The sequence below is a fragment of the Peromyscus eremicus genome, chromosome 4, assembly GCF_949786415.1.
Source record: "Peromyscus eremicus chromosome 4, PerEre_H2_v1, whole genome shotgun sequence".
NCBI classification, from domain to species: Eukaryota; Metazoa; Chordata; class Mammalia; order Rodentia; family Cricetidae; genus Peromyscus; species Peromyscus eremicus.
Genome location: NC_081419.1, coordinates 31,446,624 through 31,470,613, shown reverse-complemented (window position 1 = coordinate 31,470,613; position 23,990 = coordinate 31,446,624). Strand labels below are relative to the sequence as shown.

General features: G+C 40.2%; 1 protein-coding gene across 2 annotated transcripts in view; it reads left to right on the top strand.

The window, feature by feature from the left end:
- Positions 1 to 23,990, top strand: part of Neb (nebulin) — a 197,974-nt gene that overhangs the window by 50,448 nt on the left and 123,536 nt on the right. For both annotated transcript variants that reach the window (XM_059260462.1, XM_059260461.1), the window contains exons 37-53: positions 1,185 to 1,289; positions 2,993 to 3,100; positions 3,972 to 4,283; positions 4,910 to 5,116; positions 5,630 to 5,734; positions 5,888 to 5,995; positions 6,543 to 6,854; positions 7,284 to 7,490; positions 10,321 to 10,425; positions 11,883 to 11,990; positions 13,238 to 13,549; positions 13,676 to 13,882; positions 14,518 to 14,622; positions 15,559 to 15,666; positions 19,124 to 19,435; positions 19,623 to 19,826; positions 23,091 to 23,195. In XM_059260462.1, the coding sequence (XP_059116445.1) occupies positions 1,185 to 1,289; positions 2,993 to 3,100; positions 3,972 to 4,283; positions 4,910 to 5,116; positions 5,630 to 5,734; positions 5,888 to 5,995; positions 6,543 to 6,854; positions 7,284 to 7,490; positions 10,321 to 10,425; positions 11,883 to 11,990; positions 13,238 to 13,549; positions 13,676 to 13,882; positions 14,518 to 14,622; positions 15,559 to 15,666; positions 19,124 to 19,435; positions 19,623 to 19,826; positions 23,091 to 23,195 (3,030 nt within the window). The remainder of the gene's footprint in view (positions 1 to 1,184; positions 1,290 to 2,992; positions 3,101 to 3,971; positions 4,284 to 4,909; positions 5,117 to 5,629; positions 5,735 to 5,887; positions 5,996 to 6,542; positions 6,855 to 7,283; positions 7,491 to 10,320; positions 10,426 to 11,882; positions 11,991 to 13,237; positions 13,550 to 13,675; positions 13,883 to 14,517; positions 14,623 to 15,558; positions 15,667 to 19,123; positions 19,436 to 19,622; positions 19,827 to 23,090; positions 23,196 to 23,990) is intronic.

The following is a 23,990-nucleotide window of genomic DNA, read 5'->3' as shown; positions in this document are numbered from 1 at the left end:
GTACAGATTCTACTCTGGAAACAATGTTAAACTTGAAGACAGGGAAAATGGGGTCTTTCCAACACAGAAAGTCCATGCTGTTCATGGGACCTGCACATTATACATAGGAGATGAATGTTCCTATTCGCATCTTCAGCTTGGTCTGAATTGCAAAAGCTGTTGATGGCTCTGAGTTGCAGTCGTTCCACCAGATGCATAGAGAAATGGCACAAGGCCCTAGTGCTCTTGCATAACGGCTCACTCATTGAGGCACTCTTAAAATGAGGCCTCTGGGGAAGAGGTCAGAGGTTTGTCTGTTGCCATCATTTCTGAGACCAAGTCCCTCTTCTCCCAATCAGAGGCTAATTACAATACCCATTGCTTCACTTCACCTAGTACTTTCAGAACTCTTTTACTGTAAGACAAAGACTACATTTGTTTTAGCCTCCGATGTTGGAAAGTAGGGGACTTTCTTACTTGCCTTGGACCTGTGGATGGTCTGTGGGTTTCATCCCTTCGGGGCAACCTCCACTCTTATGTTATTGCAGTGCTTAAGGATATGTTGTACTGTAGTGTTCATAAATGCCGGGGATTCTTCTGTACTGAGGAAGGTGTCACTTCTGGATGTGTTTGAGTGAGCTAGGAAAATGGTCCTCACTGTACTGTCTGCTCCAGCTGAATAAATCCCATCAGCATGAACCTAGATGCTCAAGCCAGAAATGTGGTGGTAACTTTTTATCTACCCCCCGCCCCCCAGTACCCTCGCCACATCTTGTACCCCCGCCAAGCCTGTGTCCTAAGTTGCCAGTTGGCTCCAGGACTTGTCTTTGATCTGCCACCAGGCAGAGTTCCTTGTCTCTCACGTGAATGACTGCAATGACTTGGATTCAGCCTGGGCTCTCCAACAAATGAAACCCATCCTCTTGGGTTTAAACTCTCTTGGGGATTTCTCCTTGAAATTAAAATTCAAACTCATTACCTTGGGTGAAAGAGAGACCTCTGTTCACTTTAAACACAGAACCCACCACCCTACCTGATGGGATGAAGACACAAATATACCTACCCCAGCTCCCTGCCTATTATGGTGTATGTATTTGTCTTGTACATGGAAAACACAAATGGTAGCCTTCCCTTTTAAAGGCATGGCTGCCTGATCAAGCTCATACTGTGTCAGCTCATAACATTTCATGCTTCTTTCTTTGCAGTTGAACTACAAGGTAGAGGGAGAGAAAATGAAGCATAAGTACACAATGGACCCTGAATTGCCTCAGTTTATCCAAGCCAAGGTTAATGCCATCAATATGAGTGATGTGAGTATCTGACCTGGTGTCAGCCTAGTATTGCTTATGTGGACATCCTTTTCCCAATTCCGGATAACTCTTTTTTTTTTGGTTTTCTGAGACAGGGTTTCTCTGTGCAGCTTTGCGCCTTTCCTGGAACTTACTCTGTAGTCCAGGCTGGCCTTGAACTCACAGAGATCCACCTGCCTCTGCCTTCTGAGTGCTGGGATTAAAGGTGTGCACCACCACCACCCAGCCTTCTGGATAATTCTTGTACTGAGCTATTCAAAGAGAGCAAACCAAATGTAGACCATTTGAGCACTCAGAGGGGACCCTTATACAGACATCAGGGCACTAGAGGTCACTGTAAAATTTATATATATGTGTGTGTGTGTGTGTGTGTGTGTGTGTGTGTGTGTGTGTATCCTTAATGTATATCCTTTCTAATTGTGAGCTGTGACTCACTAAAACCAGTTTAGGAAATAGTATTCCATTTAAACACACACACACACACACACACACACACACACACACACACACACAACACAGTATGGACAAGACTGGAAAGCTCAGGTACATAGTCTTCTCTGTACAATTTTGTTTCAACTATTTATTAAAACTTCTGTAAGAGTTCAGTTTCCTTCTGTGAATGTTGGCACGTTTTAAAGAAACTAGTTATTAGGTAGTCTGGGCATGTAATTGGTTACTATGTTTAAACCCAGAATAATAAAGACAGGAGTTATAGCATGTGCCTGTGATGTCAGGAGCTTAGGACACTGGTCATTGACATTGAGGCTGAAGAATCAAGAGTTTGAGCCCAGCCCAGGCAACATAGTAGGACCTCATCTCAAAGTTAAAATAAAACAAATAAATTCAACATTTGGATTCTAATTTAAAAATGTAATTAAACCTGAAAAAATCTGTTCATTTATTTTATATATTTTTGGGCAGGATCTCATTGTGTAGCTTTCACTAGCCTAGACTTCCCTATGTAGACCAAGATGGATTGGAACTCATAGAGACCTGCCAGCCTCTGTCACCACACCCAGCAACTGCTCATTCTTAATGATAACTTAGTTAAAAAAAAAAAAAGATAGCTTCGTTATTATTTTTAACATTTTAGGTACTGTTTTGTCTTCTAGATGTGCAGGGTTTTTGGTAATCATTTCTATGCTTTGGGGCCCTTAAATTTTTCTCTTGTAGCACAGCATTAAAAGCACTTTAACAGCAAAAGCTATAGGAGCAGCACTGGATCTGAATCTTAAAATTTTGATAACAATGAATTTCTCTAACTTGGAAACGCTTTAGTATGAAAAGTTTGTCACAAATATGACATTCTTAAAGGAGAGATTGAAAATACAGAAATTTATGAAAACGTTTTGTTATCCTACACTCAAAGCATCCTCTTTCCCTTGCATGTCACACAAACTTAGACATTTTGTCATTAGTTGAGATTACACCACGGATTGCTTACTGGTTTTGTGTTGTTCTTGTTGAATTCCATTTTTTTTTTCAAAACAAGGTCTCCCTGTATAATACTGGAGGGCCCCGAACCCATAATCCTCCTTTTAGCCTCCTCAGTGGTAGGACTACTAGCCTCTATCTCCAGCCCCTATTACAGTTTACAAAAAAGAATGTAACAGACACACCGGTATGAGCTAGTCACTTAGCTGCAGGTTCTCTTCTGCTAAGAGACAATGTCAAATGATAAAGCGACCCTTTGTTTCTCACAGGCTCATTACAAAGCGGACTGGAAGAAAACCCTTGCCAAGGGTTACGACTTGAGACCAGATGCTATTCCCATTGTTGCCGCCAAAAGTTCAAGGAACATCGCTAGTGACGTAAGGCAAACTATGTGTGTTTTATATAATCTGCATACATATTGTGCATGAAACCATGATCTCTAGAGGGAAGCACATGAAAAGATTACAATATAGAAGTGTTTTCTTATTTCCTACGTGCCAATGATATTTTCTTATTGCTTCACTGAAAATATTTTTTAAAACTTCATTAAAATTTTATAGATACATTTTCTTTTTAGTTGTGCAAAGTTTGGAAATCACAGTTTTCACTGTGAACTTAATTTTTTTATTTAGATTTTGTCAAGAAAAAGTCTCATTATACTAAAATATGATTAAATAAAGTCTCCAAACATTTTAAAAGAGTATACTGTTTTAATTTCACAATTTATTTATATAAGAAACAAATCTAGTGAAACAAGAGAAACTAGGAAGCATTGTAGGTTAAATAACAATGTTTTAATTGTTTTTTTAATTATATATTCTAGATGAGTTGATATAATTATCACAATAGAGTATGAATTCATTCATTTTAAGTTCAATATTTTAATTTGGAGTAGGGCTTTGCTGAAATGGAGTCATGATTACATAAATATTTTTTAAAGTAGTGTAAGTTATTAATGGAAATGAGATAGAAATATACAACTGCTTAATAAACTTTTCAGAAAACTTTGAGCACATTCAAAGAATCTACTAATGAACAATCTAGATATAAATTGCAAATCATTATATTATGTATTATTCTCAGAACTAGTGTTATAGTCATCCGTTAGAAATATTTTGCAAGTTGTATATTAAAATGCTAAAAATACCTTAGCTACTATCTAGATTCAGACTGAACTTGGCCTTTGTATAGATTGTTAAATAAATTCAATTTATATCAAACTTCTGTCTGGCCCTCTCTTCCAAATAGTGCAAATACAAGGAGGCCTATGAAAAAGCCAAAGGCAAGCAAATTGGCTTTCTCAGTCTTCAGGACGACCCTAAACTGGTTCACTACATGAATGTGGCCAAAATACAATCAGATCGTGAGTATAAGAAGGGATACGAGGCCAGCAAGACCCGGTACCACACACCTCTGGATATGTTCAGTGTGACCGCTGCAAAGAAGTCTCAGGAAGTTGCTACCAACACTAACTACAGACAGCCCTACCACAACTACACCCTCCTGCCTGACGCCTTGAATGTGGAGCACTCCAGGAATGCCATGCAAATTCAGAGTGATGTATGTACCAGTCTGAAGCTGGGGTGGTTGGTTTCCCATTTCCATGGGTGGGAGGGAAGAACCAGCGTCACCAGAGACATCTTCTTGCACTGACCCAGGGATTTGCAGAGTGAAAGTATTTCATTTATGTAATGATATGTGACCCATTGTTACACACAAATTGTGTGTGTGTTAGACTGCATATGGTGTATTCTGTGAAAGAATTAAGATATATAATATTCTTCACAATGCAGTTTTGAAAATTTCATCCTGTTTTGTTGTTCTTTGTTTTGTTTTTATTTTCAATTTAGCCTTACCTTAAGCTCACTGTATAGTACAGGCTGACCTTGAATCCACAATCTTGTCTTAGCCTCATGAATGCTAGAATTATAGACTTGTATCATCATGCCTGGCTAAGAAAGTTAGTTTTTAAAACAAATTGTTACATTAGGATTTCCAGTTTGAAATCACCATGAATGCAATCACTTTCATAACCACTATTTTCTAAAAGAATGTAATGAGTAAACACTGGGCATTCTCCTCTCTCCTCAGTACCATCCCTTCTCTTTTTGACACTAAGTCTTGTAGCCAAAGAAACCCAAGGTCGGCTTCTTTCTGAAATGAAATTTTCTTTCCTCCTGATAAAGAATCTGTACAAATCTGACTTCACCAACTGGATGAAAGGTATCGGCTGGGTCCCCATAGACTCCTTGGAGGTGGAGAAGGCAAAGAAAGCCAGCGAGATTCTGAGTGAGAGGAAGTATCGCCAGCATCCCGAGAAGCTGAAGTTCACGTACGCCATGGACACCATGGAGCAGGCACTTAACAAAAGCAACAAGCTGACTATGGATAAGGTAAGAGCCCAGGGGCTAGCCTCAGCCTCAGAAGCCTGAGATGATTGCACCGTGGAGCCTAAAGTGCCCATCATGAGTCTTCAGCACTTTTGTCTCGTGGTTAGAGGGCAGGGATCTGTAGTGGTTTTTTTGGGGGGGGGTGTTTGTTTTTGTTTTTTTTGTGTGTGCATGTATATACATACATACATATATACACACACACACACACACATATATATATATATATATATATATATATATATATATATATATACATGCATGCATACACTTTTTAAAAGAATATTATGGATTTCACAGTTTCTAGAGAGCTCTTCTCTGTCGACACTTTGACGAGACAGAACTACCAAGCCTCCACATGACTATAAAGTGGAGCAAGATGGCTCCAGGAACAGGGCTCCATTGTCTAATAATTTTTCTCATCATCATCTTCCACCATGTAGATGCATCCCTCCGCTTGCTCCCATTATTACAAACCTGCTCCACTGTAGTCACAGGCTGGCTTTCTCATTGCAGAGACTGTACACTGAAAAGTGGAACAAAGACAAGACCACCATTCACGTCATGCCTGATACTCCAGACATCTTGCTCTCCAGAGTAAACCAGATCACCATGAGTGATGTAAGTATATCCACAGCAAAGAAGTGGGGGAAAACACTGAAGGGAGCTAACACTTGTGGGATGTCTGTCTTGACATGCCCACCACGTTGGAATCAAGAGCTCTGCTGTAACTGAAGTAACAACTCGCTGTTGTTTCTCTGGTTCCTGGTTTAGAAACTATACAAAGCGGGCTGGGAAGAAGAGAAGAAGAAAGGCTATGACCTGAAGCCTGATGCCATCTCAATAAAGGCTGCCAAGGCCTCCAGAGACATTGCCAGTGATGTAAGTGCTTCCATTGGAACGCCCTTGGGATGAGTGAAGGTATAGAAAAGCAGGCTTATACCTGGTCATGAAGTGGGGTCAGCTCACCAGCTGGACACACTATCCCAAGACATTTCCCTTCACACAGGCCAGCTACCCTCTAATCATTTTGCTCTTTGTTCAATGTAAAAATTATAACGTCATATTAAAATAAGTTAAGAGAATTTGAATTATGAAAGACAATTTTAAGCAAATTTAAGGGTGCGATCTATGCGCTTTATTTATGAGATCCATAGCCAGCTCTCACCCTGAAGACACACTAAGGAATTACACTTGCAGCCTTTTCTGTGCTCACACACTGAGGGAGTGAAGATACTGCTTCAGAGATCACTCTCCAACATTTGAAGTACAGAGCCATCACTTCCTGGCTCTGTTGTCCCTCTCTGCCTCATTAGAGGAAGCTCTAACTTTCTTGACCTACACCAAAGCCAGGAGCGCCCAGTGAATCACATTTTATTTTCTCACCTGCACCATTTAGCTCATTGCCATGTTTCTTGTCTGTCCACAGTACAAATACAAGCAAGCCTACGAACAAGCCAAAGGGAAGCACATTGGCTTCCGCAGCCTGGAAGACGACCCCAAGTTGGTGCACTTCATGCAGGTGGCCAAGATGCAATCAGACCGGGAATACAAGAAGGGCTATGAGAAATCCAAGACATCCTTCCACACCCCAGTGGACATGTTCAGCGTGGTGGCAGCCAAGAAGTCTCAGGAAGTGGCTACCAATGCCAACTACAGAAACATAATCCACACCTACAACATGCTTCCTGATGCCATGAGCTTTGAGTTGGCCAAGAATATGATGCAGATTCAAAGTGATGTACGTGAAAATGATGCACATTTGTAGAGTGGTTACCTATATCATAAGCAGCTCATGAGTGACCAGACGTAATGGCATTTCAAAAATCCTGAAAGAAATCTGATTTTCAGAATTAACCTATCAATGAAGGGAGCTTTACTAATTACGTGTCAGGAGATTGTAATCACTTGGAAGATGAATCCATTTAGTGGTTCTTAACACATTTTCTTTATGAAGGCATCGAGAAAAACACATCACTAAGATATTTATTTGTTTTTAATTTCTTGTGTGAAGAAATGTGAAAAAGACAAAGGGTTAGGGTGGAATGGTTGGCATTTAATAATGCTGCAAGTGGAAAATGAGTGGAAATGATGGCATGTCAAACACCCATTCATGATTCATAGGAAGCTTGATTACTTCTGATCATTGATTTACTCTCCTCTCCGGTAGAATCAGTACAAGGCAGACTATGCCGACTTCATGAAGGGCATTGGATGGCTCCCCCTGGGCTCCCTGGAAGCTGAGAAAAACAAGAAAGCCATGGAGATTATTAGTGAAAAGAAGTACCGGCAACACCCAGACACTTTGAAGTATTCCACGTTGATGGACTCAATGAACATGGTTTTGGCTCAGAATAATGCAAAAATTATGAATGAAGTAAGTCTTGCAGTAGTGTAGTGCTCCGTATGCATCAAAGCGAATCCATTACATTTAATCTATAGACTTTGCTAGCAGGAGAGACCATCCTTGAGGTTCTCCTTGCCCCAGAGGCTATAAAAAGATAGAAATTATTCTTAATTAGTATTAATTAAGAATACTAATTAATTAGTCTTAATTATTCTTAATTAGTCCCCAAATATTTAATGAACCATCCACCTCACTGTCATAACAAAATGAATGATACCTTTTTCTTGTTGTTGTTTGGTTTTGAGATAGGGTCTCATGGAGCCTCCTTAACACTCAACAACTGTAGAAAATTGACAGTTCTAAAATTTGAGGATGGCCTCAAATTTTCCATGTAACCAAGGATGACGTTGAATTTCTGACCCTCCTGCTTCTACCTCCCAAATGGTGGAATTACAGTATGGGTCACCACACCTGGTTTATGCAGTACTGGAGATCAAACCAGTGCATGCTGGGCAAGTCCTCTAGTAACTGAGCTACATGCCCAGCCTGGTGTCCTTCCTTTGACTATGCATTACGAGGATGAGTCCTGCCTGTCTCAGGTGAGGCCATGGCTGCTGAGCTAGCAGAGTGCCTGTCAAGACCTGTAGCCGAACTCTACCATTCTAATATAATCACCGAGAATTCCATCCCATGGCTGCAGCTTTGGAACCAGGGCTTCTTCTGGGCAGTCCTGATAGTAACTGCCCCACTTCATTGCTTCCTTGTGTTATTAATTATTTAGAGAAGCCTTACTGGTTTGTTTTTCTATACAACGGAAATATCTGTAAAATAGTGTCAAGACCGTCAAGCATATCAACAGTGGACATTTGTTTTTATATGTGTATTTATGCTTTTTATATATGCTTATATGTAAAACTTTAAAATAAAATACACAGATAAAAATATATATATATATATATATATATATATATATATATATATATGATATAGCCCTAGCTATAGCATGTGGATCACAATTAGAAATACCTGTAAGTAAAAAGGCTTTTGGACCTTAACACTCTACAGCTGTAGAAAACGACAGTTCTAATTGAGCTGGACAGAGAGCTGAATAATGAGCCTTGTCTCCCCTGGAGGCTGGTTTGTGCAGCTGACCTGCTCCCTTGAAAGGGACCTTTCCCAAAAGACAAAGCATGGATCTCACTGTCCCTTTTTATTATTTAGAAGCTAAACTGTCACAAAGATGTATTATCTTTTAAAATATTATTAAATGAGATTCTTTCAGTCTGGTAGTATCCAGGAGTCTAAGGCAGGAGGATCTGGAGACTGGAGCCTAGCCTGGTCTACATAGCATGATCCTGTTTTAAAAGCCAAAACCAAAGAAATAAAAATTAGATTATTTTTTCTCTTCCAGTATTAGTGATGAAAATGTCAGAATAATATCAAGGTAAGGATTGTAAAATAACAAATGCTGATGTTGAGAGAACTTACTGATTATCAGATTCAATTTCCCTGTTGCAGAGTTGAGGAAATTGAGCCCCAGAGAGGTAGGACACCTCTGCGGGACACACAGTCAATCAGTGGCTGGCCTGGATGAGAACGGGGTTCAAATGACTAGCCACTGCCTTTCCACTGGAGCTCCACTAGCCATATAAGTCACAAGCCGCATGTGTGTAGTGTGTTACAGCCCAATTTAATATGAACAGCTTAGTCCTCTTTAACAGTGCCATGTATTCAGGTACTCAGTGGCCCTGTCAAGCTTGGGGCTACCATATTGGTTTATGCAAAACATTTCTTCATTATAGAAAATTATACTGGGTAACACTGGGCCAAAACAAAGACCAGCCACAGACAGCATGCCAGAGCTGTGCCATTCAAGGTATCGATGAGCAAATTTATATTAATGTAAAGTTTTAATCAATATTTGTGAAAAAAAAATGAACATGTTCCTTATACTCCTGAAATCTCCGTGTGTACAGAGACACACACATGTGTTTCTTGCAGGTTAGAGTTTCTGAAAAGAGATGCCGATATGGAATTTGAGGCTTGCAGTTTTTTTTTAAGGTAGTATCTTAAAAAATATTTTAGATATTTACAAGTGACATAAGTGTGACGTACCTGTAGGAGAGAGGTCTGATCAGAGGGAGAAACTGAACTGAAATGCAGGTTCAACAGAGCCTTGGCCAATGACCAATAGCAGATAACCAAGTATCCACCAGCCAAGAGCTGGTCCTTCCTGGACTGGAAACCTGAGTGGTGCATGTCCAAACATTGTTACTGCAGTAGAAACAGACTAGAAACCACAGATTAATGTCTATCAATGGAGAACTGTTTAAATCAGTTGGCTCATGCCTCTGCGGCTTCCTAGATGGAGTGATTTGATTATTTTCAGAAGGTTTTAGGATGTCTAACCCATATTTTGAAGTAAAAAAGCAAACTGTAAACATTATGTGTCATATGATTTCACTTTTTGTTTTGTTTTGTTTTTTTTCGAGACAGGGTTTCTCTCTGTAGTTTTGGTGCCTGTCCTGGATCTTGCTCTGTAGACCAGGCTAGCCTCGAACTCACAGAGATCCCCCTGGCTCTGCCTCCCAAGTGCTGGGATTAAAGGTATGTGCCACCATCGCCCAGCTTCACTTTTATTTTGAAACAGCATGCTTAGAAAGCTCTAGGAGGGGGAGTCCACCTCTAGGCTTAAGACAAAGGTATCAGACATATTTTTTGACTTGCACCTCCTCCACCGTGTTATTTTTCACTTAGAAGAATACACAAAATACTGACATCTATATACACGTGATAATCTGCGTGTGCATAGTGAGATCGTTTTATGAGTTTTAAATACTACCTTGCATTTTTCCCCCAGCATCTCTATAAACAAGCGTGGGAAGCAGACAAGACCAAAATCCACATCATGCCTGATATCCCAGAGATCGTTTTGGCAAAAGCAAACGCAATTAACATGAGTAATGTAAGTATAATCCCCCTGTTGCCATCTTTCTTTGTAGCCCGTTCCCACCAGGAATAGAAAATTAACTCACTGATGTCTCTTAATTTATGAGAGAGAACATTTAAAAACTAATAGACTACTGTACTTTATTAAAGATAAGTTGGCGTCTTTCCCTCTCTAATCTCTGTCCTGCTAAAATGTTGTTGTTTTTTTCCCTTTTGGGGGAGGGGGGGCGTCACCCAGCTCCCAAATAAATTCACATATGGAGGCTTACTATTATTCATGAATGCCCAGCCTTAGCTTGGCTTAGTTTCTAACCAGCTTTCCGTATCTTAACTTATCCTGTCTACCTTTTGCCTCTGGGCATTTCCCCGTTCTCTTTCTTCTGTAATCTTACTTTTACTCTGTGGCTTGCTGTGTAGCTGGGTGGCTGGCCCCTGGAGTCCTCTTCCTTCTCTGGCTCCCAGCTCTTTCTCTCTCTCTTTTTTTTTCTTTTCCTCCCAGATTTCTCCTTCTATATATCCTCTCTGCCTGTCAGCTCCACCTATCCTTTCTGCTGCCTTGCTATTGGCCAGTTCTTTATTAGACCATTAGGTGTTTTACACAGGCACAGTAACACAGCTTCACAGAGTTAAACAAATGCAACATAAACAAAAGTAACACACCTTAAAATAATATTCTACAACACTAAAATTTGGATCAGGGCTGTTAATGGAGGCTGGGACAGCAGTTAGGGCTTTGAAGAACTATTGAAATTCATCTTTGGGGGGATAGTCCTTTGAAGAGATCTGGCAGGAAGGAAGAGGCCCAGGGCCAGAAGAGAACCCCAGCCTTTGGAACCCCTCTACCAAGCTGTGGAGGTGCTCCTAAAAAGGATTAAAGCAATAGAAAGAAAGAAAGAGACTGAGTGTCTTGAACAAACTGGGACGAGCCCTACAATAGGAATGTGAAGCTTCCGGTAGAAAATGTGTTTGCTGCTTAACTCACTTCCTTCTTTTCCAGTCTCTGGTGGCTGGGGACTCCTCCAAGATGGGCACGTTTTTTCCTTTTCTTTGTTCGAATTCCACAGAGATTTGGAATTGCTGATGTTTTTTATTTGACTGTGGAATTCACACAACTATTTATATAAGTGAAAGAGACCATTGTAAAACTGGGGTGCTCTTCTGGCATGTGACGATGGCTGTTTTGTAGTCGCTATTTGCCTCTTATTTGATCAAAATGAGTAGGAGTCTGCTGGACTGCCATCTTCACAGTATATTTTCAACCTCACAGGGACCAGGACCGCTCCTTTTTACAATTATATATATATATATACACATTTGAGCTCAAATAATTGTTTTACTTTGTTGTTTTCTCCCATACATAATGATGTTTCTTGGAACATTTAACCATCGACCACCAATAACATATCTGCTATACAACTAGTCAGTCTTCTAGAATAAAGCCAGGTTTTCCTGATGCCTTTCTTCTCTTCACAGAAACTCTACAAACTGTCTCTGGAAGAATCTAAAAAGAAAGGCTATGACCTCAGAACGGATGCAATTCCTATCCAAGCTGCCAAAGCATCGAGAGACATTGCAAGTGACGTAAGTGTGAACGGTGGCCAGCCACCAAGCAGAGCAACCGAACCATAAACACGGAGTGGATGAAATATGAAAGTAGACATGATCCCGTGCTCGCTGTGCTCCACAGATGCTTCTTGACGATGCTTGTGTCTTCTCTGGCATTTCTGGGGAAACATACAAAGACACCACAGAATACTAGTCATGTTAGTACCTCACAGGTCCCAGCTTCCCACCTCAGGAGGTCTAGATGAACTCTCCACTTCTTGGCATCTGAATCCCAAGCAGGATACTTCATGTAATGTAACTGGGGCTTTGATCATTGATGGTGATGATGGCTGCCCTTTAAATAATGAGGAAACCTGCCATGTAGTTGTTAAAACATGGGTGGCTTGGCGTCAGCTGTGGTGGGTGAACTCATGCCACAGAGATGTATGAACGCTATGATCTAGGCTCCCCACAGCCTGAGAAAGCTGGTGTGCCAGCACAACACTGTCCTATGAAACTTGATCTGCGCCCCGAAAATCTGCTGTCAGAAGTGTTCAATGGCGTGGAGCGATGAGGAGTACTGTGCTGAGCTCTCCGTGTTGTTCCAGGCTGCACTCTCTCCTCTTCCCTCCCATCCTGCATCCTCCCTTCCTGTATAGTGCTTTCCACTCCCTCCATTGCTGAGAACCCCTAGTTCTTCCTCTGGTACTCTGGAGTCCTATGTCTTTCCTGGCTCTGCCCCTCTAACCTCACACTCAACCTCCTGAGAAGAGGCAGACTAAGAAGCATGGTACAGTTCACTGTCTCTCCTCTGTGGAGGCTGAGTGGGAATAGCAACATTTCTCCTTAGTTTTGTCAGTTTGGAGAGAAAGGAAATCCAGACAATGAAGCTGCTCTAAAATTATGCTTTGTGTTCCATACATGAACCGGTTTTTCAGCAGCAGTTGACTAGATGGTTTATTTCCCTGGCAGCCCCGGACTGCTCACACGGAGCTTCCTTTTTCTCTCATTTGCTGTGATCTTCCTGTAGCCACAGAGTGTAAGAACAAGTCAGGGTAGCACAGGATGGCATGCACCCCAGTCCTCAGTCACCCCAGGAAGTCCTTCAATGTGTACTCTCATATAAAATGGGGGCTGTGGTATGAACTCTGCGGCCAGCTTCATAAGCAAATATCAAAATGTGTTTCGTCAACAGCAGAGCCATATGCAACTACCAATTTTATGGAAATATAGAATATTGACACTAGAGTTGTTCTTCATGTTAATTCATATTTTCTTCACAGTATAAATACAAGCACAATTATGAAAAGGAAAAGGGGAAAATGGTTGGCTTCCGAAGCCTGGAGGATGATCCCAAATTAGTCCATTCCATGCAAGTGGCTAAGATGCAATCTGATCGAGAGTACAAGAAGAACTATGAGAAGACGAAGACCAGCTACCATACCCCTGCCGACATGCTGAGCGTCACAGCTGCCAAGGACGCCCAAGCCAACATCACCAACACTAACTATAAGCGCCTCATCCACAAGTACATCCTTCTCCCAGATGCCATGAACATTGAGCTGACCAGGAATATGAATCACATCCAGAGTGATGTAAGAGAACCTTCCAGCGGGGGTTGGCTGGGTCCCCAGCACGGACAGAGACACCACAGTCTTATAGACCATAGTTTTGTGTCTTAACTGAAGAAGTGAAGTCAAGTTTGTCTCTTTTCGTTATAGAATGAGTATAAGCAAGACTACAACGAGTGGTACAAAGGGCTTGGCTGGAGCCCAGCTGGTTCCCTAGAGGTGGAAAAGGCCAAGAAGGCAACTGAGTATGCCAGCGATCAGAAGTACCGCCAGCATCCCAGCAGCTTCCAGTTTAAAAAGTTGACTGACTCCATGGACATGGTGCTGGCCAAGCAGAATGCTCATACCATGAATAAGGTAGAGAAAGCAGCGCTCTTCCTTCCTCCCGGTCAAGAAGAGGTCAACAGGCTCGGGCCCTAATTTAGGGAATTGAACTCAGGTCCTGCATGTCTAGAAAGTAGTAAACTATTACAGAGCATTGCCTGTACCACGTTTCAATGTCCATCTCTTGCAGTGTCTTCCCTTATCTTTCTAAATGGGTCAGAAATTGCTTAGATTTTTAATACATATATCCTAAGTACTTTCACTCCATTCTAAAGATGGAAAAGATGCAAAATATTATTTTTCCAAATCTGACATTAGAACCAGGTATGAGAGAATACACCTGTCACCCTAGCAGTTGGAAGGCTCAGGTTCTCTCTCTCTCTCTCTCTCTCTCTCTCTCTCTCTCTCTCTCTCTCTCTCTTTCTCTCTCCACATAAATATATATAATAGATAGATATATGATATTATGTATATAAATATATATCAAGTATATCAAGTCTTTTTTTAGAAAAAGAATATGAATTTATTCTTGATGTCTCTTCTGAATCCTATTTTTCCTTACTGTTTTCTAGTTCAAACTAAGTGCATTCAAATAGTCTGCTTATCTTCTTTCCCATTTATCCTTAACTATTATTCACACGTAAAGTATCTCTTCTCCCACTTTTTAGCATTTATACACCATTGACTGGAATAAAGATAAAACCAAGATTCACGTGATGCCTGATACACCAGATATTTTGCAAGCCAAGCAGAATCAAACACTGTACAGTCAGGTAAGGAAAGCATGCACGTGGATGACATGTTTTGCCTCCAAACTTCCTAACTTAAAAACTGATGTGATAGGAAATAACTGCTATAAATGCTGAGGCAGTGGAAGTGAATCAGACTCTTCCTTCTAGAGGGCTTTCACAACATTGTTAGGAATGAGGGCCCTGGCTGTATGCTCCAAGGAGGCAGGAGCTACGTCTGTCCAATCTCCATACTCACTATGCTTGGTGCAAAGGAGAGTTGCCGTAAATAATTACTGAAACATGAAGTTATGTCAAACAGACCTGATACAAGTTATGGCTTTGGTATCTATGAGTTCCTTGATACTGAAAGAACCACCTTACTCTGAAGTTTGGTTCCTTCACTACTAAAATTAGGACCATAAAAGTGCCTGAGACATTGGCACTTTTATGGAACACATAAAAAACTCTGTAAGGCGCAAAGCACAGTACCCAGCATGCAGGAAGTCCTTGATGACTAGTTTGCTATGGCAATTTTAAGATACCTCCCACAAATTCAATGAGATCAGCTAGCTCATTTATTGAAACTTACAGAAGGCATTTATTACTTTTATCATGTATGTAGTTGAAATGGTGTGATCCAATTTTCTTTTTTAATTATTTTAACACTAATGTTTAAAACAGTGGTCCCAGACTGTTGTTAACTGCTGGAAGAATATAAACCCAGTAGGGCCAGATTGTTGCTAAACACTAGAGGCTGTGTTCAAACACACCATCACCCTAAAATGAAATGAAAACCAAAGCTAGATCACATGACACTCTGTCAGTACTGAGTCTACTTGTCACCTGCGTGTGTGGTTTTCTCTGTGTTTAGCATCAGAGTAGATGGTTTTAAGGTTCTATATTCACTCTCTACCTAATTGGTTTGTCTGCAATTTTAATACGGAAAGAATAGTGCTAAAGAGTCTCTTTACTTTTCAGAAATTCTATAAACATGGTTGGGAAGAGGCTCTGAAGAAAGGTTATGATCTCCCTGTTGATGCGATTTCTGTCCAGCTGGCCAAGACATCGAGGGACATCGCTAGTGACGTAGGTCCTGGTGTGGGTAGAAGGATGTGCTTTCAGCTGGGTGGGCCATGTAGTGTTGGTTACTTCTGAAATGTACTTCTGTTCCTTCACCTCTTCCTGTCCTGTTTACCCAGAACTGTCTTCTCCCCCCACCCCGTCCCTCTCCTCAAATGTCAAAGGGGGCTCTCCTAATCACCAAGTGGGCCAGAATCCTCTAAGACCCATTACAGTGAGTGCTAGTCCAGATATTATAAACTAGATAAACTAGACATTGTGGGTTTTTCATGCTTTGCCTAAAATTAGTATTCCTGTTTTCTATCTGTCTATTTAAGACAAATTCAGGCCAGATAATAAATCAACATTAGCAATCTGATGGTGATGGTTTTACGTGCATATGTCTGAAAATTAGCCATCAGTCATTTTAAGTTAGCCCTTTCTTGCACTTGTAAGTGTTTTAGTAAATTATTTATAGTAAATTAGCTCACTTTACATTCTGTTGACTAGCCAAAGATCTGGTTCATAGAAAAATGTCATCTGTGCTCCAAAGGGCAGATTCCTCCTACGACTGGAAAAGTTGAAACTTTTGGTGAACACACTACATATGGTCCCTATATTCATTAAATTTTGTATAAAATATACTTCATTTGCATATAAATAAATATTTAATTTTGCTAATTCCAAAAACTAACTAGAAAAAAAATCAAATCGTCTTGGGTGGGCAAGTTAGCTCTGTGAGTAAAGGAGCTTGCCAGCAAGTCTGACGATCTGAGTTCAATCCCTGGACTGAACATTATAGAAGAAGAGAATTGACTCCCACAGGTTGTCTTCTGACCTCCATATATATACTGGGTCATGTGTGTTCCCACACATGTACATGTACACACAAGTAAATAAATAAATGTAGTAAAATTAATTTATGGCGCCTGCTTTATAGTAACAATGACTACTGCCAAATCTAACAACCTGAGTTTGATCGTAGAGATCCACGTGACAGAAGGAAGAAAATGACCACCACAAATTATCCTCTGACCTCTCTACATGCACACTGTGGCAGACACATGTGTGCTCTCGCTCGCTCGCTCGCTCGCTCGCTCTGTGTGTGTGTGTGTGTGTGTGTGTGTGTGTTAATTTTTTTAAACTTCTAAAAGTCTTGCTTTTAGAGAATGAATTACCAAAATTTCATAGGGACACACAACCTCTTAAAACCTTTAAAAGCAACAATGATTTGCAAGCCAGGTGTATTGGCCCAGGCCTTCAAACCCAGCACTCAGATCTGTGAGGCCAGCCTGGTCTATGTAGTGAGTTTCAGGAAAGACAGAGCTACATAGTGAGATCCTGTCTCAAAAGCAAACAAACAAAACAAAAACATCAACAACCCAACAGCAAAGGTGATTTGCTTCTACACATAGGGGAGAAAAAGAGCCTAAACACAGAATCTGACAAGAAATTCAAAGACTAAGTGGGAATTCTATCTAATTCAACTGTGGCACTCCAAAATCACCAGAAAATAATTTGGACTCTCTGACTTTCAGATCAAGACCTCATTAAATCGAACTGAAATAATGATGAACCTACATGATAAAGCAAATTCATTTTCATTTAGAGCTATATGCTAATGAGAGCCTAGCAATCGAAAGGCCATCAACAATTTCTGAGTAACCCAGCAGCCAATAGTTCTTCATTCCTTTTCTTGCAAACCCACTTGAAATTTCACAGTTAAATTAGCTATGTGTGAACTTTGCCACCACAAGAGAAATTGTGCTCCCTCTCAGCGTCCAATGGTTCATATATCTGTAACATTTCATAAAATTAGAGGTAGGCTCTAAGTGTGTAATTTAATAAGTTAAACTAATAGAAGTTAGAATTGGAAGGTGAAACAGTTCAACCCTCTGCCAACATCCTGCCTTCTCTTCATGTGTGGTGTGGAGAGAGGATGAAGTGCTTGGATCCATGGATACTCACACACAGAGGACTCCCATGGTCCTTTAGGGCAGGTATTTTCTCCATTGAGCTGTGCGGAGTTGTTACCAGACTTCTTATTGTTTGTGTGAGGTATTTTACCAGTCAGCGCCAAGTCTGTGTTCTGGAGTAGTACAAAGTAGCTTATTTCTTCTTCTACTTGACATTTCTTCAAACATTCCAGTTTCCTTATTCTCCTTTGGTTTTAGTTTTGTAACTACATTGACCTTCTATTAGCAGTTCATTCTATTTGTGATTTGTTTTATTTTGTCATATTGAAAATAGTGTGTCAAGTTTTAGTGTTTTGTTGATACAGGATCTCAGGCCAGCCTACATGAGCTTCTGGGATGTGCTTCTTGTGCTCCATGCAGAGTGATGACTCTACTTTTTTATAAGCAATTTTTCCAGGCTGCCCATATCAAGGGCTATGTTAGGTAGGCTATGTATCACTGTGATCAGAACACCTCACAGAGACAAGAAAGGAAAGACGTAGGATTTTGACTCACAGTTTCCATCATGGCAAAGAAGCCATGATAAGTACATCGGTTTGCGTCACTGCAAACCAGAAAGCTGGAGATGGGAGAGCTGACACTCATCTAGCTTCCTTCTTTTCCTTTTTCATTCGGTCCAGGCCCCTGGTCCATGGAGCTCTGTGACCCATATACAGAATGGATCTTTCCTTTTCTGGAAATGCCCATACAGATACACTAAAGGGTGGACCTTCAATCTTTTAGATGACTCTATATCCAATCAAGTTGAGAATGCAGATTAACCATCACAAGGGTACAGTCAACTCAAAGTCCAGAGTAGTGGAAATGTGTGTACTCTGAGGGAGCAGAGCCTGTGTCTGTGAGGCCTATTATGTGTTCAGAACCTAACATTAGATTACTGTCATTGTGCTTATTAGCAATATTGTTGTCATTTAGTAGTAATGCAATTTCCCCAACTAAATACAAGTACTAGATTTTACTTTTGTTATCTTAAATTTATATATTTTATTTTCACCTACTTGACAAGATGTTGAGCTCTTATGTAATTTATTTTTCTAACTAAAATATCAAAATATTCCAATCTCTGCCTATAAAACATAGACTCCAATGTAGACAAAGCTATATGATATAGTCATGGGAAAATTCTCTAATCTACATTTTAGCTTGTTCACCAGATCATACATCTTCATAATTTTTCTGTCATTCAGCCCTTATTTTTCTTATAAGCATGTGACAAGGATTTTGCTAAATGTTACCCTAAATTCCACCACTCAATGTCTAGCACATATTTCTGCCTTGGGATAGAACTAATTTCTCATGATAATCTCTTTTGATATTCAACTGCATTTGTTCTTTGGATAGATATAATTAAACAGGACTTACTTAAGGAAGAAAACATTTCCTGTGGGTTAGCTCAGAAATCATTCTTTCACATCCGTTTGGGGAAAAAGAAATATAACAACAAAGCAAGTTGAGTTTAACTTAGCTTTTATTTATGTTATTAAAAAGACTGTGTTTCCTGATTTCAGTTTAAATATAAACAAGGCTACCGGAAACAACTGGGACACCATATTGGATTCCTGAGTGTGCAAGATGACCCGAAGCTTGTGCTATCTATGAATGTAGCCAAAATGCAGAGTGAAAGAGAATACAAGAAAGACTTTGAGAAGTGGAAGACCAAATACACCAGCCCTGTGGACATGCTGGGTGTGGTGCTGGCCAAGAAGTGCCAGGCCTTGGTCAGTGACGTGGACTACAGGAACTATTTACATCAGTGGACATGCCTGCCCGATCAGAATGATGTCATCCAAGCTAAAAAAGTCTATGAGTTGCAAAGTGAGGTCAGTGTCTGTCAAATTTGGTAGCTTAAAATTACTCCACGTATTAATTGCCATTTATGTGATAAAACAGATTGGAAAGAGGAAGTATCATTGACCACCTAGAACACACCTGTGTAAATGACTAGACTCTCCTAGTCATGGCGAAGAGGAAGACGGGATTTTGATGGCTTGTTTTGTCCTTTCCTAGAACATGTATAAGTCTGATCTTGAGTGGCTGAAAGGCATAGGATGGAGTCCCTTGGGTTCTTTGGAAGCAGAAAAGAACAAGCGGGCTTCAGAAATCATCAGTGAGAAGAAATACCGTCAACCTCCAGACAGAAACAAGTTCACCAGCATCCCTGACGCCATGGACATAGTTCTGGCAAAAACAAACGCCAAAAACAGAAGCGATGTGAGTATTTCTTTAGAAATTGTCAGAATAGGTTAGAGTGCTTGCTACCTGGCAGTTAGGAGCATTTGCTTAGTAAATTATAGAACGGCAAAGCCTTGTCTCATTTGGTACAGCATCATGTTTTATGTTGGTTTGATCTACTTGAATTGTTAACCACTTTACACCAAACAATTTAAATACAGTTTATTGTCATCATAGTTCAACCAACTTTCCTTATTTAGCTAAAATGTGATAAAATAAATATGTTGAATATGTTTCTTTTTTGGAGAAATACTTAGGTATTTTTGGTTGGGGCAGAGCATGGAGATGGGGGCGATCCTAGGAGCCTTACACAGTGGAATGTTGTGAAAAATGGGTTTAGGTTTGTGGTGTTTTGTTTTGTTTTTAACCACAGAGCCATATCTCCCAACCCATAAAGGGTCTATTTTCTAAGGATATTTGCCTAGCATGCATGAAGTCCTAGGTTCAATTCTCAGTAACACAGAAAAGTTCCTCTCCAGCAGGGACAGCAGTGCTTGTCATAGGGTAAGTGCTTAGTAAGTACTGCCAGGATGAGATAAACAAAAGTAGCTGTGTGGGAATGTTTTTAGGCCCACACTGTTGCTACTCAGCCTGAGCTTGAACATTACAAGAAGCTGAACTAAGTGCAGTGAGATTCTGGAACATTCAAGGAAGTGTAAATAGACACAATGGTAACTGTGTAGGTCTTAAGAAGCTCTCCGGACACTGTGTTCAATATGCTCTCCATTTTGAATGCATGTATTAGTTCTGACCCAATGGCCATATTTTATAACTGATAGCTCCTCGTCCTAACAGAAACTCAACAGTTTTGTTTTCCAAAAGCTGTAGAAGATGCAAGCCTGCAGGCCTCTCTCTGCCTCCATCTCCATCCCTTCCCTTTGGGTCTTTGTGGTACACTTTGAATACAAAAGTTGGACCAAGAAGCACATTTTTGGCTTGCTTTGTTTCTTCCCTGAATGTAGCTTCTTTCTTAGAATTTTAATTTGTTTGAGAAAGGGAAAAGAAAGCTCTGAACTAGGAAGGTAAGCAAGGGAGGAGAGCAGAGCACAGAGCTGACCGGTCATAGTTGCAGGGATGCTGAAAGAAATTTGACGGTCTCTAGAAACTTTTCCCTTTGCTTGTCTCAACTTGGAGGCGGCGTGCTACTGGCCTCTAGTGGATAGACAGCGGGGATGCTACTAAAAAGCCCAGGAGACACAAGGCTGTCCCCTACAATCAAGAGCTACCCCGTGTGCCACCAGCGATTATAAGGCTAAAAGCACTGGCATTCTTAGCAGACAGATTGGTAAAGAACTTGAGTAAACATATATAATATTAATGAGCCTTGTTCCATTTCGGTCCTGAAGGCCTAATTAACTTCTCTGGGCCACTGGCATGATAGAAAGCATGTTCATACAGAGAAAAGTAGCAACCCTTTGAATGTCCCACACCATACATCTCAAAGGGAACTTGGCAAGTCTAAGGAATTAATGGAACCTTGAAAATGTCTATCCTGGAGGGCTGGTGAGGTAGATCAGCAGATAAAGGCACCTGCTGCCAAGCTTGAAGACTTGTGTGTGATCCCAGGAGCCCACATAGTGGACACATGTGTATCATGAAAATAAGAACAGTCTCTTACAAAAGCACTTTGGAATTATCAAAGTCATGGAATCAATGTTGACACATTACTGTCTATAGAATTTATTCACTTTTATGGGACTAGAAGGGGGGCTCTGTGGGTGAGGCACAGCCACTAAACCTGATGGCCAGAGGTCAATCTCTAGGACCCACGTGGTGAAAGGAGAGAACCATCACCTATACATTACCCTGTGACCTCCACACACACACACTCTAAATGTTAAAAAATAAAAATAGCCGGGCGGTGGTGGTGCATGCCTTTAATCCCAGCACTGGGAGGTAGAGCCAGGTGGATCTCTGTGAGTTCAAGGCCAGCCTGGTCTCCAAAGCGAGTTCCAGGAAAGGCACAAAGCTACACAGAGAAACCCTGTCTCGAAAAACCAAAAATAAATAAATAAATAAATAAATAAATAAATAAATAAATAAATAAAATAATGTATTTGGTTTTTACTATTAATGCCCTTTATAGTAAAAGAAAACTTTCCCCTGGCTGATGATGAAATCCAAGGTCACACATTACATTTATTTATTGTGTCTTTATCCATGCTCTGGACCATTTCCTTATTGTCTCTGTCTCCCAAGTCTTTGATGTTTGTGACAGGTGCGGAGTCCCCTTCACTGTGGGGTTTTCCAGGGTGTCCTCATGGTTCAGATCATGTCATTTCAAGAGGAAGCCCACAGTGTGTCCTCCTCAGGTCCCATGACAGGAGGACCCAGGACATCAAGTTGTCCTGTTGTTATCATTTGAACCTTTATCACTTCCTTAAAGTGATATTGCCAGATTCTTCTGCTGTTAAGATAACCATTTTATCTCTTGGGGAAAAAAACTTAAAGACAGTCTCACTCTGTATCTCCGGGTGACCTGGAACTCACTATATATATGTAGAGCAAGCTGGCCTCAAACTCATAAAGATGCCAGCCTCTGCCTCTCAAGTGCTGGGATTAAAGGCATGTGCTACCACATTTGGCAAAATACCATTGCATGGACCAGAAGTGGGGTTCAAAACTTGTAATTGATAAATACCTTGTTGATAAAGTTTGATAGTATGTACATATCCTATTTTTCAAATGTTTACTTTTAGTAAGTTATTTGAATTCCATTGGTCTTCTGTTGAAGATAGACATGAAGATGATTTTAGGACATTCAAGAGATTTTGATAAATTGTAAAACTGTCCTTTTTGGAAATCCCAAAATCTCTGTCAATTTTTCTTATCCTCCCAAATAATTGTATGTAGTAACTATAAATAGTAAACCAACTGAGGACTAAGATTCCCTAGTTCCTAGACATAACTTGGATAAGTCATCTTTTGGTAAGACAAACACTAAGAGGGATTTTGAGGACCAAAAAAATTGGAAAGTGTTATGCTATTTGAAAGTGTCAACAAAGTTTTTATTACATGTACTGATTTCTATAGGCAGCAGTGTCTGTAACTTCAGAAAGGTGATCCATAATCTAAATTTGAAAGGTAGTTGTATTTCAGCTATGAAAACTGCATCTATTTTCTGCTTATATTGTTGTCTTATTATCAATTATAATGCACATGAACCTAATAATCCCACCTGAAGCCAACCATCATATTGGACCCTGACAATACCACTGATAAAATTGCTGTTTCTCATTCTAGAGACTTTATCGAGAAGCTTGGGACAAGGACAAGACTCAGATCCACATCATGCCTGACACTCCTGACATCGTTCTGGCTAAGGCAAACTTAATCAATACGAGTGATGTAAGTTTCCAAGTTCAGTGTGTCTTTTCAGTAAGCTCTATTAATCGCATTTAAGTCAGCGAGGTCTGAAAGTTCTTTTGAATTCCCAGGCCATTTTAATTATCAGACTATGAATGATTCAGATTCCTTATTTGGCAGGGGGGACGGGGAGGTTGCATGTCTAATGTTGGCACTCACTATTTCAAGCAGCATTAGAACACATATCTCTCTATTTTTGCATTTCCTTATTACATGTATTATCAGAATGAAGTGTTTATACCATTCTCACTCTCTCCTGTGTGGGCAGAAGAAATTCTTGTTGGCTTTGTATTGCTTACAATGTTTTGTGCTTGACAAATAGATTCTAAGTGAAATTTTGAACAAGTATAAACAACTCATTGGAGGAAATTTTCATTTTTACCAATTACTTTGCTAGCAAATGTTAGTCCTCAAAATGTATGGATGTAAAAAGTAAACATTTAAAACACAAATTCTGAGCCTCTATAAGGTGATTTTAATGTTGAAGAATATATGGGTGTAATACTACAAAGACTAAAATACGAACAGAAGTCTAACAATAAATAGACAATAGCCATTTAAAACCATCTGGCTTCTGGGTAGAAATACATTTAAATATATTCTCAATTATTCAGCTATGTCACAATCTGAATGGGCAAATTATAAACACATAAGTTTTAACATTCAATGTTTAAACTTTAGTATTTTTTGATGATGAAGGACCATATTACCTCTAGACGTCAGCTTTTTTGATGGTCCTGTGTCATGAGGTAGGTACACTAGCTACACAGAAGTGAT